The sequence below is a fragment of the Oncorhynchus kisutch genome, unplaced genomic scaffold (assembly GCF_002021735.2).
Source record: "Oncorhynchus kisutch isolate 150728-3 unplaced genomic scaffold, Okis_V2 Okis03b-Okis08b_hom, whole genome shotgun sequence".
Lineage (NCBI taxonomy): Eukaryota > Metazoa > Chordata > Actinopteri > Salmoniformes > Salmonidae > Oncorhynchus > Oncorhynchus kisutch.
Window position 1 is genome coordinate 6,812,713 of NW_022261980.1, and position 16,150 is coordinate 6,828,862.

At 41.8% G+C, this 16,150-nt stretch overlaps 1 protein-coding gene across 4 annotated transcripts in view; it reads right to left on the reverse strand.

Annotated features, from left to right (window-relative positions):
• Nucleotides 1-12,837, reverse strand: part of LOC109876610 (casein kinase I) — a 40,545-nt gene extending 27,708 nt beyond the window's left edge. The window contains exons 1-2 of one of the 4 annotated variants that reach the window (XM_031812716.1): nucleotides 12,793-12,837; nucleotides 2,129-2,493 (exon numbers count right to left, since the gene is read on the reverse strand). In XM_031812716.1, coding sequence (XP_031668576.1) covers nucleotides 2,129-2,303 — 175 coding nt within the window. In that variant the 5' untranslated portion in view covers nucleotides 2,304-2,493; nucleotides 12,793-12,837. The remainder of the gene's footprint in view (nucleotides 1-2,128; nucleotides 2,494-12,792) is intronic. The other 3 variants (XM_031812719.1, XM_031812718.1, XM_031812720.1) reach the window with 3 other exon arrangements.
• Between the last annotated feature and the right edge of the window lie 3,313 nt (nucleotides 12,838-16,150).

Consider the following 16,150-nt stretch of genomic DNA (forward strand, 5'->3'; position numbering starts at 1 on the left):
TTCCAGCTAACATAACAATGGCTATTATTGCCAAACAGCTCTATTTTTGTTTCATCAGACCAGAGGACATTTCTCCAAAAAGTATGATCTTTGTCCCCCCGTGCAGTTGCAAACAGAAGTCTGGCTTTTTTAATGGTGGTTTTGGAGCAGTGGCTTCTTTCTTGCTGAGCGGCCTATCAGGTTATGTCGATATAGGACTCGTTTTACTGTGGATATAGATACTTCACAAGGTCATTTGCTGTTGTTCTGGGATTGATTTGCACTTTTCGCACCAAAGTACGTTCATCTCTAGGAGACTGAACGAGTCTCCTTCCTGAGCGGTATGACAGCTGCGTAGTCCCATGGTGTTCATACTTGCGTACTATTGTTTGTACAGATGAACGTGATACCGTCAGGCGTTTGGAAATTGCTCCCAAGGATGAACCAGACTTGGGGAGGTCTACAATTTATTTTCTGAGGTCTTGGCTGATTTATTTAGATTTTCCCATGATGTCAAGCAAAGAGGCACTGAGTTTGAAGGTAGGCCTTGAAATACATCCACAGGTACACCTCCAATTGACTCAAATGATGTAAATTAGCCTATCAGAAGCTTCTAAAGCCATGACAATTTTCTGGAATTTTCCAAGCTGTTTAAAGGCACAGTCAACTTAGTGTATGTACACTTCTGACCCACTGGAATTGTGATACAGTGAATTCTAAGTGAAATAATCTGTCTGAAAACAATTGCTGGAAAAATTACTTGTGTCACACACAAAGTAGATGTCCTAACCGACTTGCCAAAACTATAGTTTGTTAACAAGAAATTTGTGGAGTGGTTGAAAAACAAGTGTTAATGACTCCAAGCTAAGTGTAATGTAAACTTCCGACTTCAAATGTCTATATACACTAGATTACTAATGCGTGGGCGCTGTGTTGAAGCCACCGCACTGACATTTCGGGCCTCCCCCACAATTGTAAAAAATATTTAGAAAGTTATAGAAATGCATTTATTAATGTCTACATTTTTTTTTACCTCATATTATATTACAGAAACCTTATGCAAACTTTCAAATTATATTACGTGAGCTAAACACAAAAGTAAAATATAACATTTTCCTTGGCATATATATTTTTTGATAAATTTTATGGACGAAAACAAAAGTTAAATAAATGTAATGTTATTTAAAAAAATGTTAAATAATGTAGAATTCCAGTAATTCCTATGGAGGACTGCTCTTAAATGAGGAGCGCCAATATGGCCGACCGGTGGTTTCAAAACCTCTCAATGACCAATACCAGGTTTTATAAACATCATTGGTGTGACCCCAGTATGCTCCATTCAGCAAGCAGGCCCCGCCTATGGCCATCACGTGTACTAGCTAATCTACTCAATTAAGAGAAATGCATTGATTATTGGTACAGCAGCATAGCAGAGTACCACATGTACTACTACAACGGAATTCTGTACACAGACACAACATTAGTGCCGATGGGTCTCAGAGACAGTGGTGTCGGTCTTGTGTTGCTGTGGGAGGTTATAATATAACCAGTTATAACAGCACACGTTGAAGCTGATAAACCTTCTCAGTCCTCCGTGTCATTGGATTGTCAGAATGTCATGAATTTAGCATCTGAAATATGGCTTTTATGTTCCTGGCCATGATAGGCCAAGCCACTGAAAGACTGTGCATTATTTATGTGATTACTATGAAGCAGGCATGAATAAATCACTATCAATATGCCTATCCCCGTGAGCCCAAAATAAAAGCACTATGGACAACATAAGGGATACTGGGTCTGGGAGGCTTGTGTGGCCAATAGTGATGCACGGTATTAAAAAAATATATATATAAAAAATAATGATTTCACCTTTATTTAACCAGGTAGGCTAGTTGAAAACAAGTTCTCATTTGCAACTGTGACCTGGCCAAGATAAACCACGGTAATATACTACTCAGTATCGTGATACTTGGTCTGGTATTGTAAGTAATATGTTGGTATCATGACAACACTAGTGTCCAACACATCGTATGAAATCATCAACACAACAAAGAGCAGTTCATGTTACCACATGTAAACCGAGTGTCCTTGGGTGGATCAATATGAAATACAGTCCTACCATTATAAAGATTACATTAACTCCTCTTACCGAGCTTCAGTTCTCCGAAGTTGCCGCAGCCGATCTTCTTGCCCACGCGGAAGTTAGGTCCCACCATGAGAACCCCGGAGGAGGCTGAGGAGCTGGAGGGTCTGGAGTGCCCGCTGCGCCCCTGTGCCACCTTGCTGCTCCTCGCCGGCCGCTCACCCTCTTTTGGATGGTCCATGGCACTGCGGGAACCGCCGGGCGGCTGCTGCTGCTTCGAGGGATCCAGTTAGAGGCCTCGGGCCGTGCCCACCACAGCCCGTCACTGGCACAGGGCCGCTGGCTGCCCCTTCGCCCCCCCTCTACCACTCACTGTGGTGGCTGGCCGATGTGCTCGACATCGGGGTCGGAACAGGGAAGAGATAGGAGACCTAGGGAGCAAGCAGGAAGTAAACACGTTAGGAGAAGTCCCTCAGTACAATGTCATTGAGTGAATGAGGACAATGGTGGTTTAAAGAGGTGATCTATGACTCAGCACTTTGGTTTCACCAGCAGGCCATCAATAAATCTAGACTGACTGTCCTACGAGGCACCTGGCCAATATGGGCTCCCGAGTGGCGCAGTGGTCTAAGGCACTGCATCTCAGTGCTAGAGGCGTCACTACAGACCCGGTTCGATTCCAGGCTGTATCACAACTGGCCGTGATTGGGAGTCCCATAGTGCGGCGCACAATTGGCCCTGCGTCGTTAGGATTAAGCCGGGGTAGGCAGTCATTGTAAATAAGATTTTGTTCTTAACTGACTTGACCAGTAAAAAAAAAAGAAAAAACATAAATAAAATGAAAATATAGCTACTGAGATCTTTTGTCTGGCTGAACGGGACATACTTTAAATCAGAGCATGCTGGACTGTTAGCTACCATGCTTATTAAAGCTAGGAATCCTTACTTGCTACAGCAATGTTTTTAACTTAATGATTTTTACCCATTGAATTGATGACTATAAATGTTTAAATGCAGTGTTTAGATCAACTGTCAATACCCATCCAGAACACAAAATAAACATATATTTTACTGTAAATAAACACCATATAGCCTCAATTTAAATATAATTTTGATATCATGGATGGTCAGGTCTTGCATACATAGCTCTGCCTTTGAATTTGAGTTAACATTTCTCTAGGCTCATCCCTAAGCTTTTACCAAAACAGAGGCAGGGTAACACCTTATTATTGTTTTAACTAAGGATTCTAGCCTTAAGGAGACAAATATGTTGAGTAGGACAAAGTTGAGCACATGGACTACAGTCAATTTCTTATCATTGTCTACTAGAAAGGTAAACAGAACAACATTGTTGTACGTCTCGCTCTACCACCAAAGACTTGCTAGAGAGATACTAACCAACATGAAATGTAGTCAAGAGGTTTGACCCTGGAGACAAAGTGAAAGTCGTGATTTTAATCATCTTAGATTACACCCACTGGCTGTACTCAAGGATGTGGGTAGTGAGATTATTATGTAAACCATTACATAAAGTTGTCTCACAGCAGGGAAACAAAATAACCACTTTACACACAGCCTGGACTTCATCAACAGAATGTCTTGCCCATGAGAGTGTGTTAACAGGCCTAATCATTGTAAACCCGATCACACTGTCTTGAGACTGCCTGATTGTCAGTAATGATTTCTTGCTCATTAATTACAATAGCACACCAGTGGTGTGTAACAACTTCATAAAATGATCAGTTAGGAGACAAAAGTAGTGAAAATAGATGTAGCCTAGGACTACTTTCAATGGACCTACAAAGCTAGCTCCCTTTCCCAAGAGCCACCAGTGCGACCTCAACCAAATGATGTTTGCACATCGATAACTGCTCAAAGTATTTGTTTTATATCAACACAATGAATCCTGAAAAGCATAGATGATTTGCTGAGACATGGAGGCATGGGTGAAGCTGGAGTAGTGTGTGTGTGTGCACGCTCCGGTGACTCATGTTCAGTATCTCAAATTCTATCTCAGCGTCAAAGACAGCCAGTCTCTCCCAAGGGCAGCTCCACAGCCTTCCCATTACATAAACCCCCAAAACAGTGCATGACTACAAAACAGGGAGAGCACAGCACAGCAAAGACAGCAGTGGTGTTGGTGAGGTGACAACTTATCCAGTCCCAGCCAGAGGCAATCATTTCCATCTATCTGGCTGCACAACAGTCATGCTGGATCTTGTGTGCATACATGGTTGTATTAGACCTAAATGACTAGTGTTATTGCCTTAGATGAATGAGTGTGCTACTTTTTTCCAGTCCAATAATCAAATTGGAAAATTGGCCTTCATGTGTGTTTTTAGGGGGTCGATATTTACTACATGCTGCTCACCTAGTGGTGGGTATAACATTAACTTGCATTAATACTGTCATCTAATAAAGTTAGATAACAGTGTAGGTTACCTTACTTTAAGTCTATATGACCTTAGCCATATGTTAAGCCATCTGTGCATTACAACCATTAACTTCAACACAGGATTTCCCACATCCCGGTATCTGAAATGCACTTCTGTTGTCATGCACACATGATGCCAAAAAAACATAACATTGATGGCTTTCCTGCTAAGTAGTTTTTTTTGGCATGTGTGTGCATGACACCATCAGAAGTGTTTTTCAGACACCAGGCAGTGGGAAATCCTGTAATAGGAGTATATAGTATATTCTTACTCATAGCCATCAGTCTTTGAATGTGATGATTTATGATTACGTCCATGATACAAATGTTATTGCTCGTTTCCCCAGAAAAGGATAGACAAAAGCATTTATTAGCTAAAACAAAAAAAGGACTCTCTTTTAATGGTCCTGAGGTGCAGTTGTCTTAATATCAGTTAATCATTATGTGTAGGCTGTAGTATTGATACTTGTCTGTGGTGATAAAACATTTTTCCAAGTAAGGGATCAATAAAGTACTACTCTACTCTCTAGTAGGCTATACAGTTGAGGTAGCTCAGACAACAGGCCGCATTATCTCTCTAGTAGGCTATACAGTTGAGGTAGCTCAGACAACAGGCCGCATTATCTCTCGTAGGCTATACAGTTGAGGTAGCTCAGACAACAGGCTGCACTATCAAACTGAGTGTTTGGGTGTTTAATGATCAAGACTGGTGACAAATAGCTACAATATCACTGCAGTGACAGTGTGTGGACAGGGTTAGCTCCAATATCACTGCAGTGACAGTGTGTGGACAGGGTTAGCTACAATATCACTGCAGCGACAGTGTGTGGACAGGGTTAGCTACAATAACACTGCAGTGACAGTGTGTGGACAGGGTTAGCTACAATAACACTGCAGTGACAGTGTGTGGACAGGGTTAGCTACAATATCACTGCAGCGACAGTGTGTGGACAGGGTTAGCTACAATAACACTGCAGTGACAGTGTGTGGACAGGGTTAGCTACAATAACACTGCGGCGACAGTGTGTGGACAGGGTTAGCTACAATAACACTGCGGCGACAGTGTGTGGACAGGGTTAGCTACAATAACACTGCGGCGACAGTGTGTGGACAGGGTTAGCTACAATATCACTGCAGTGACAGTGTGTGGACAGGGTTAGCTACAATATCACTGCGGCGACAGTGTGTGGACAGGGTTAGCTACAATATCACTGCGGCGACAGTGTGTGGACAGGGTTAGCTACAATATCACTGCGGCGACAGTGTGTGGACAGGGTTAGCTACAATATCACTGCGGCGACAGTGTGTGGACAGGGTTAGCTACAATATCACTGCGGCGACAGTGTGTGGACAGGGTTAGCTACAATATCACTGCGGCGACAGTGTGTGGACAGGGTTAGCTACAATATCACTGCGGTGACAGTGTGTGGACAGGGTTAGCTACAATATCACTGCGGCGACAGTGTGTGGACAGGGTTAGCTACAATATCACTGCGGCGACAGTGTGTGGACAGGGTTAGCTACAATATCACTGCGGCGACAGTGTGTGGACAGGGTTAGCTACAATATCACTGCGGCGACAGTGTGTGGACAGGGTTAGCTCCCGACTGTCCTCTACAATGAGTTTGTCACAGGTGTCAAACTCATATGCAGGGCCGAGTATCTGTGGGTTCACTCCTCTCTTGTACCTTATAGATCAACTAGGGTCCCTGATTGGTTCAAAAAATATATATAAAAAAATAAAATAAACTCACCCTGTCGTCTAGGTCTTATTTGGCCAAATGAAAAGGAACTAACAAAACTAGCAGACACAGTCCTCCATGGACTGAGTTTGACACCCCTGCTCTAAAAAGGAGTCATTAACCTTCAGTGGAAAGATCAGATCTGGGGGGGTGGGGCAATATGGAGGGATTCCCACTGTGGCAGTGCCAGCTAGCAGCTGGTTCTCCCACTGTCTTCTCTCATGCACTGTAGCTTGAGGCAATTTCTCAGCCCCATTGACTTCCTTTCAAAGTTCCCCACACAACAACACAGGCCAACTCAACTTTTCCAAGCAGGCCTTCAAAGAAAACTTGTCGGGACACGGGCTGACCTAATTAGAGTTGTCACAATACCAGTACCGCGATACTAGGAAGTAAAGAAGCAAAGGCAACAAAACATGAAGCAGACTTAATTTCCTGAGGTTAACAGTCCTAATGTTTGAGGAAAAAAATCTTATGCTGTCAGTTTATTTATTTATTTATTTTACCTTTATTTAACCAGGTAGGCAAGTTGAGAACAAGTTCTCATTTACAATTGCGACCTGGCCAAGATAAAGCAAAGCAGTTCGACAGATAAAACGACACAGAGTTACACATGGAGTAAAAACAAACATACAGTCAATAATGCAGTATAAACAAGTCTATATACAATGTGAGCAAATGAGGTGAGAAGGGAGGTAAAGGCAAAAAAGGCCATGATGGCAAAGTAAATACAATATAGCAAGTAAAATACTGGAATGGTAGTTTTGCAATGGAAGAATGTGCAAAGTAGAAATACATTTTTTTATAAATAAATTAAAATTAAATACAGTTGGGAAAGAGGTAGTTGTTTGGGCTAAATTATAGGTGGGCTATGTACAGGTGCAGTAATCTGTGAGCTGCTCTGACAGTTGGTGCTTAAAGCTAGTGAGGGAGATAAGTGTTTCCAGTTTCAGAGATTTTTGTAGTTCGTTCCAGTCATTGGCAGCAGAGAACTGGAAGGAGAGGCGGCCAAAGAAAGAATTGGTTTTGGGGGTGACTAGAGAGATATACCTGCTGGAGCGTGTGCTACAGGTGGGAGATGCTATGGTGACCAGCGAGCTGAGATAAGGGGGGACTTTACCTAGCAGGGTCTTGTAGATGACATGGAGCCAGTGGGTTTGGCGACGAGTATGAAGCGAGGGCCAGCCAACGAGAGCGTACAGGTCGCAATGGTGGGTAGTATATGGGGCTTTGGTGATAAAACGGATTGCACTGTGATAGACTGCATCCAATTTGTTGAGTAGGGTATTGGAGGCTATTTTGTAAATGACATCGCCAAAGTCGAGGATTGGTAGGATGGTCAGTTTTACAAGGGTATGTTTGGCAGCATGAGTGAAGGATGCTTTGTTGCGAAATAGGAAGCCAATTCTAGATTTAACTTTGGATTGGAGATGTTTGATATGGGTCTGGAAGGAGAGTTTACAGTCTAACCAGACACCTAAGTATTTGTAGTTGTCCACGTATTCTAAGTCAGAGCCGTCCAGAGTAGTGATGTTGGACAGGCGGGTAGGTGCAGGTAGCGATCGGTTGAAGAGCATGCATTTAGTTTTACTTGTATTTAAGAGCAATTGGAGGCCACGGAAGGAGAGTTGTATGGCATTGAAGCTTGCCTGGAGGGTTGTTAACACAGTGTCCAAAGAAGGGCCGGAAGTATACAGAATGGTGTCGTCTGCGTAGAGGTGGATCAGGGACTCACCAGCAGCAAGAGCGACCTCATTGATGTATACAGAGAAGAGAGTCGGTCCAAGAATTGAACCCTGTGGCACCCCCATAGAGACTGCCAGAGGTCCGGACAGCAGACCCTCCGATTTGACACACTGAACTCTATCAGAGAAGTAGTTGGTGAACCAGGCGAGGCAATCATTTGAGAAACCAAGGCTGTCGAGTCTGCCGATGAGGATATGGTGATTGACAGAGTCGAAAGCCTTGGCCAGATCAATGAATACGGCTGCACAGTAATGTTTCTTATCGATGGCGGTTAAGATATCGTTTAGGACCTTGAGCGTGGCTGAGGTGCACCCATGACCAGCTCTGAAACCGGATTGCATAGCAGAGAAGGTATGGTGAGATTCGAAATGGTCGGTCAGTCACATTTGTTTATTTGTAAACTACAAAACACAATATTTACATAACGTAGGATTTTAAAGGACCATCGAGTTTAAAATCTGGTTTCGGAGTACTGGAATCGCGATAACACTGGACGGAACAAAAAGAATGTGTTGCATCCTTAAACCCACAATTCATAGTGTGGTCATTTTTTCAGTTTCTGACAATTAACAATCATTTCCAGTAATCGTACACATTTGGTGGAAGGGAGTTCTGTCATAAATAAAAGGATAAAAGAAAGTGGTTTGAGAACAAACCCTGGCACCTTGCTGGGCCTGGTGCCTCCTACAGACCTTGTGGTTAACCTGAGACCCTGGCACCTTGCTGGGCCTGGTGCCTCCTACAGACCTTGTGGTTAACCTGAGACCCTGGCACCTTGCTGGGCCTGGTGCCTCATATACATCTTGTGGTTAAACCAGTGACCCTGGCACCTTGCTGGGCCTGGTGCCTCATATACATCTTGTGGTTAACCAGTGACCCTGGCACCTTGCTGGCTGGTGCCTCCTATACATCTTATGGTTAACCTGAGACCCTGGCACCTTGCTGGGCCTGGTGCCTCCTATACATCTTATGGTTAGCCTGAGACCCTGGCACCACATCACACCTTCTCTTCCATGCTTCACGGTGGGAACCACACATGCAGAGATCATCCGTTCACCTACTCTGCGTCTCACAAATACATTGCGGTTGGCCCAAATAATTCAAATTTGGACTCGGTCTAATGTCCATTGCTCATGTTTCTTGGTCCAAGCAAGTCTCTCCTTCTTATGTGTCCTTTAGTAGTGGTTTCTTTGCAGCATTTGACCATGAAGGCCTGATTCACGCAGTCTCCTGAAAAGTTGATGTTGAGATGTGTCTGTTACTTGAACTCTGTGAAGCATTTATTTGGGCTGGCAATTTCTGAGGTGCAGTTACCCTCTTATGAACATATCCTCTGCAGAGAGGTAAACTCTGGGTCTTCCTTTCCTGTGGGCGGTCCTCATGAGAGCCAGTTTCATCATAGCGCTTGATGGTTTTTGTGACTGCACTTGAAGAAACTTTAAAAGTTCATGAAATTTGTTAGATGGAAGTTAGTCAATCTCTTAAACTTCTTAGAGATAGGGGGCAGTATTCGGAGGTTTGGATGACTGAGGTGCCCAAAGTAAACTGCCTGTTACTCAGGCCCAGAAGCTAGGATATGCATATGCATGGTAGTATTGGATAGAAAACACTAAAGTTTCTAAAACTGTTAAAATAATGTCTGTGTGTATAACAGAACTGATTTGGCAGGCGAAACCCAATGCTTTTCTATGGGGAAGCCAAATTATTAGGACACAGATTGCAGTTCCTATGGCTTCCCACTAGAAGTCAACAGTCTTCAGAAATGTTCCATGTAAAAAAAAAAAATGGAAATGAAGAAGTAGTCGTATTGTTTCTAAGTGTCACTCAGGTGGTGTTTTTCGCCGGTATTGAAAATGATTATTTACATTTTAGGGTACCTGAGGTTGGATGAGAAACATTGTTTGAAATGTTTGGACTAAGTTTACAGGTAACTTAGATCCTTTGTAGGCATGTTGGGCGAGTTGGAACCGGTGTATTCTGAATCAAACGCGCCAAATAAACATTTTTAGTCATTTTTGGGATATAAAGAAGGACTTTATCGAATTAAACGACCATTCATTGTGTAACAGACCTTTGGGATTGCAAAAAGATGAAGATCTTCAAAGGTAAGCGATTTATTTTATCGCTATTTCTGACCTTCGTGATGCATCTGTTTGTTTTTTGATGCTTTTGTATGCGGGGCGCTGTCCTCAGATAATCGCATGGTATGCTTTCGCCATAAAGCCCTTTTGAAATCTGACTGGATTAACAAGAAGTAACTCTTTAAGCCGATGTATAACACTTGTATTTTTATGAATGTTTATTATGACTATTTCTGTATTTTGAATTTGGCGCCTCTGCAATTTCACCCGTATGTTGTCGAGGTGGGTCGCTAGCAGAACGCCTGTGCCAGAAAGGTTAAAGTAATGGACTGTCGTTTCTCTTTGCTTATTTGAGCTGTTCTTGCCATAACATGGACTCGGTCTTTTACCAAATAGGGCTATCTTCTGTATAGGACCCCTACCTTGTCACAACACAAATGATCGGCTCAAACGCATTGAGGATAGAAATTCCACAAATGAACTTTTAACAAGGCACACCTGTTCATTGAAATGCATTCCAGTAATGATGTGCACAACTGAGAGCATCCTATTGGACTGTATCACCACCTGGTACAGCAACTGCACCAACCACAACCGCAAACCTATCCAGAGGTGGTGTGGTCTGCCCAACGCATTACCGGGGGAAAACTTCCCTGCCCTCCTGGACACCTACAAGCACCCAATGGCATAGGAAGGCCAAAAAGATCATCAAGGACATCAACAATCCGAGCCATTGCCTATTCACCCCGCTAACATCCAGAAGGCGAGGTCAGTACAGGTGCATCAAAGCTGAGACCGAGAGACTGAAAAACAGCTTCTATCTCAAGGCCATCAGACTGCTAAACAGCATCGCTAGCACATCAGAGGCGGCTGCCTATACACATAGATCAGGAATCCCTGACCACTTTTAGAAATGGATCACTAGACACTTTAATGTTTCTGTTCATTACTCATCTCATATGTATAAACTGCACTCTATAATAGAGGTCGACCGATTAATCGGAAATGGCCGATTAATTATCTGCCTTATCATAACAATCGTAAATTGGTATTTTTTGGGGGGCCGATTTTCGATTATGTACCTTTATTTAACTAGGCAAGTCAGTTATTAAGAACACATTCTTATTTTCAATGACTGCCTAGGAACTGTGGGCTAACTGCCTTGTTCTGGGCAGAATGACAGATTTTCACCTTGTCAGCTCAGGGGTTTCAAATCTTGCAAACTGCACAGTTAACTAGTCCAACGCTCTAACCATTGCACTCCACGAGTAGCCTGCCTGTTACGCAAATGCAGGTAGAAACGAAGGTAAATTGCTAGCTAGCATTAAACTTATCTTATAAAAAAACAATCAATCATAATCACTAGTTATAACTACTAATCCAGTTTAGTAGGCAATATTAACCAGGTGAAATTGTGTAATATCTCTTGCGTTCATTGCACGCAGAGTCAGGGTATATGCAACAGTTTGGGCTGCCTGGCTCATTGCGAACTAATTTGCCAGAATTTTACGTAATTATGACATACATTGAAGGTTGTGCAATGGAACAAGAATATTTAGATTAGGTATTTTATCTAACGGGTGGCATCCCTAACGGTTCCGTATTTCACTGAAATAAACATTTTGTTTTCAAAATTATAGTTTCCGGGATTCGATCATATTACTGACCAAAGGCTCGTATTTCTGTGTGTTATTATGTTATAATTAAGTCTGATTTGATAGAGCAGTCTGACTGAGCAGCAGCAGAAACGTAATCATTCATATAAACAGCACTTTAGTGCGTTTTGCCAGCAGCTCTTCGCAAGCACAACGCTGTTTATGACTTCAAGCCTATCAGCCTAATGGTGGTGTAACCATGTGAAATGGCTAGCTAGTTTAGCTGGGTGTGCGCTAATACTGTTTCAAACGTAACTCGCTTTTAGATTTGGAGTAGTTATTCCCCTTGCGCTGCAAGGGCCGTGGCTTTTGTGGAGCGAGGGTAACGATGCTTCGAGTGTGGATGTTGTCGATGTGTTCTGGTTCGAGCCCAGGTAGGGACGAGGAGGGGGACGGAAGCTATACTGTTACACTGGCAATACTATAGTGCCTATAAGAACATCCAATAGTCAAAGGTATATGAAATACAAATGGTATAGTGAGAAATAGTCCTATAACTACAAACTAAAACCTCTTACCTGGGATATTGAAGACTCATGTTAAAAGGAACCACCAGCTTTCATATGTTCTCATGTTCTGAGCAAGGAACTTAAACGTTAGCTTTTTTACATGGCACATATTGCACTTTTACTTTCTTCTCCAACACTTTGTTTTTGCATTATTTAAACCAAATTGAACATATTTCATTATTTATTTGAGGCTAAATAGATTTTATTGATGTATTATGTTAAGTTAAAAATAAGTGCTCATTCAGTATTGTTGTAATTGTCATTATTACAAATAAATAAAAATAAAAATCCTCAGATTAAATCGGTATCGGCGTTGAAAAATCATAAATCGGATCGACCTCTACTCTATACTAGTTCAATGCAACTGACATATCTATATATATTATTAATCCATTCCTTACTTATTTTTTATGTGTATTGGGTATATGTTGTAAAACGTAGATAATACTTGTTAGATATTACTGCACTGTCGGAGCCAGATGCACAAGCATTTTTGCTACACCTGCAATAATCTGCTAAACACGTGTATGTGACCAATACATTTGAAAAATTTGATTTGATACCTCATGAAGCTGGTTGAGAGAATGCCAAAAGATCCACAGATGATGCAATCTATTGCACTCCACAGGTACCCTTTCCCACCTGGACAAAAGGAACATGCTATTAATTGACTACAGCTCAGTGTTCAACACCATAGTACCCTCAAAGCTCATCACTAAGCGAAGGACCCTGGGACTAAACACCTCCCTCTGCAACTGGATCCTGGACTTCCTGACGGGCCACCTCCAGGTGGTATGGGTAGGTAACAACAAATCTGCCACGCTGATCCTTAACATGGGGGCCCCTCAGGGGTGCGTGCTCAGTCCCCTCCTCTTCACCCATGACTGCATGGCCAGGCACGACTTCACCATCATTAAGTTTGCTGACAACAACAGTGGTAGGCCTGATCACCGACAACAATGAGACAGCCTATAGGGAGGAGGTCAGAGACCTGTCTGTGCCAGGACAACAACCTCTCCCTCAACGTGATCAAGACTAAAGAGATGATTGTGGACTACAGGAAAAGGAGGACCCGAGCATGCCACCATTCTCATCAGCAGGGCTGTAGTAGAGCAGGTTGAGAGCTTCAAGTTACTTGGTGTCCGCATCACCAACAATTACCATGGTCCAAACACACCAAGACAGTCGTGAAGAGGGCATGACAAAGCCTATTCCCCCTCAGGAGCCTGAAAATATTTGGCAAGGGTCCTCAGATCCTCAAAAAGTTATACAGCTGCACCATCCTGACTGGTTGCATCACTGCCTGGTATGGCAACTGCCGGCCTCCGACCGCAAGGCACTACAGCGGGTCGTGCGTACGGGCCCAGTACATCACTGGGGCCAAGCTTCCTGCCATCCAGTACCTCTATACCAAGCGGTGTCAGAGGAAGGTCCAAAAAAAAAGTGTCAAAGACTCCGGCCTCAATTACCTCGACTAATCGGTGCCCCTGCATATTGACTCTGTACCGGTACCCCTGTATATAGCCTCACTACTGTTATTTTACTGCTGCTCTTTAACTATTTGTTATACATTTTTTAGGGTAATTATTTTTCTTAAAACTGCCTTATTGGTTAAGGGCTTGTAAATAAGCCTTTCACTGTAAGGTCTGTCGTATTCGGCACATGAGACAAATCAAATTTGATTTGAAGCTGTCATAAAGGCAAAGGGTGGCTACTTTGAAGAATCTCAAATATATTTTAATTTGTTTAACACTTTTTGGTTACTACATGATTCCATCTGTGTTACTTCATAGTTGTGACGTCTTCACTATTATTATACTATGTAGAAAATAGAAAAATAAAGAAAACCCTTGAATGAGTAGGTGTGTCCAAACTTGACTGGTACTGTATGTCCATATATACTGTAAATAACGTCATTTATATTATATACACGTCAATATATTTCGTCTCAGATAGCCAGATTAACATCAAATGAGTAATCATTCTACTGTAGGTCTAATCTTTTTCGCCAAAAAAATAATGGCTATATCTAGGCCTACACAATTTAATAACAAGACATAACGTTACCTAGCTAACAGGGACAATACTGATTTAACGTTAACTGCAGAGATGCTTTTCCACAAGCTAAAAAAACGATGCCAGCAGCGACGTTTGTTATTATAGGCTTCTTCCATAGACAAAAGATACTTACTGACAATGTGGACATATCGATTAGCTAGCCACCTACAGTAACGTTAGATGTGTAAATTGACCTTAGCTTGCTAGTTACTTAGCCAATGATGGGAATGTTTATAACGTTAGCTAGCTAGATAGATAGCGTTTATTTTGTCAAAAGCAACCACCACCACTTTTAGCAGCAACCACAATTTTATCCAACCATAACTTTCATATATCCAGCCAACAACTAGTTAGCTAACGTTAGGTTATACAAAACAAACTGAATTGGATGAAAAAGCAATAACGTTACTTGCTTGGATATGTTAGCTAGCTAGCAGGCCAATTAATAGCGCCATTTATTTCATTGGTATTTAGCTATAGCAGTCTCATTGACATGGAACTACATTTATTTCAGGGGGAACGTAATTTCGGTTAACCCAAATTAGGTGGAACGAGGAAATGGAAAATAGCTAACGTTCGCTAGTAGTTATCGTCATTAGCAACGAGGCTAGCTATCATCATGCAAACAACCACCGACTTACCTTTAGCTGTGGTACTCCTGCTGTTGATTCGGCCGCTTCTTGCGATTCACCTAAGTGTTCGAGTGTATTTAATTCTATCAAATATAAATATTGTATAATTATCAGTCAATAGAGACAGACAAGCAACCCTTTCATAATTTTCTTATTCTTGCTGTTCGTGAAAGGTTGACGTTCTCCGGAAGTACAGGCAGTCGCACCATTGAGCTTTGAACGACACACCCGCTTGCGTCAACACTTCCAGGTTGCACAGGCTCGATACATTTCTTGGGGGGGACCAAGTTTAATTTTTTTTTTAACATAATGGTGATGATTATGAGTAAATGACTTCAAATGTTCTAACTCAATGGTTTAACAATGCAATGATACAAGCTCAGTTATTTAAAATGTATATTATGTGGATAGAATGTTTGAAACCATGCACCAAATAACCTCAATTTGATATTCCCTGTCCTACATTTTGGATACTGATAACATTTTATGGACAAAAAAAAAACTGCCTCAAACATTAAACAAAGTTCAGTCAATCATCTTTATTACTCACTTCTATATAATTTCAGGAATATCTTATCTAAATGCGAGTGGTTACAAAAATAAAAGCACATCTCGAGGAAAAGAACAGACACTTCATATAAATGTTGGGTAAGAACAACTAAAGGAGTCAACACTTGTTATCACTTTGCTTTCATCATCATTACACCACTGCTAGTCAGTGCTGGATTTGGGTATAACCCCAACCGGAACTGAATAGCGGCACCTAATTTTCTACTGCTCGAGTTCCTGCACCTTATATAGAATATTTAGTTCAAAAGTATTATGGACTTCCTGCACCTTAACAGTACCGCACACAAAATGAGTACTGACACCTATTTCAGTCCAAGTCAAGCACTGTTGCTAGTTTATCAAAATTGCGAGGAAACTTGACCATTGGTTTAAAGTACTGAAGAAAAAAATACTTGGGTATGTGTACATTACATTACTATTTATATTTGACTACTTTTACTCCACCACATTCCTAAAGATATGTACTACTCCCATACATTACCCCAACACCCAAAATAACTTATTACATTTTGAATGCTGAGGCAGAATAGAATTATGTGCCACAGTCTGTCTGTAAATACATTTAAAAAAAGAAAATCATGCCATCTGGTTTGCTTAATATAAGGAATTTTATGTTAGCATTGACCTTTACTTGTACTTTTACTCAAGTAGGACGATTGAG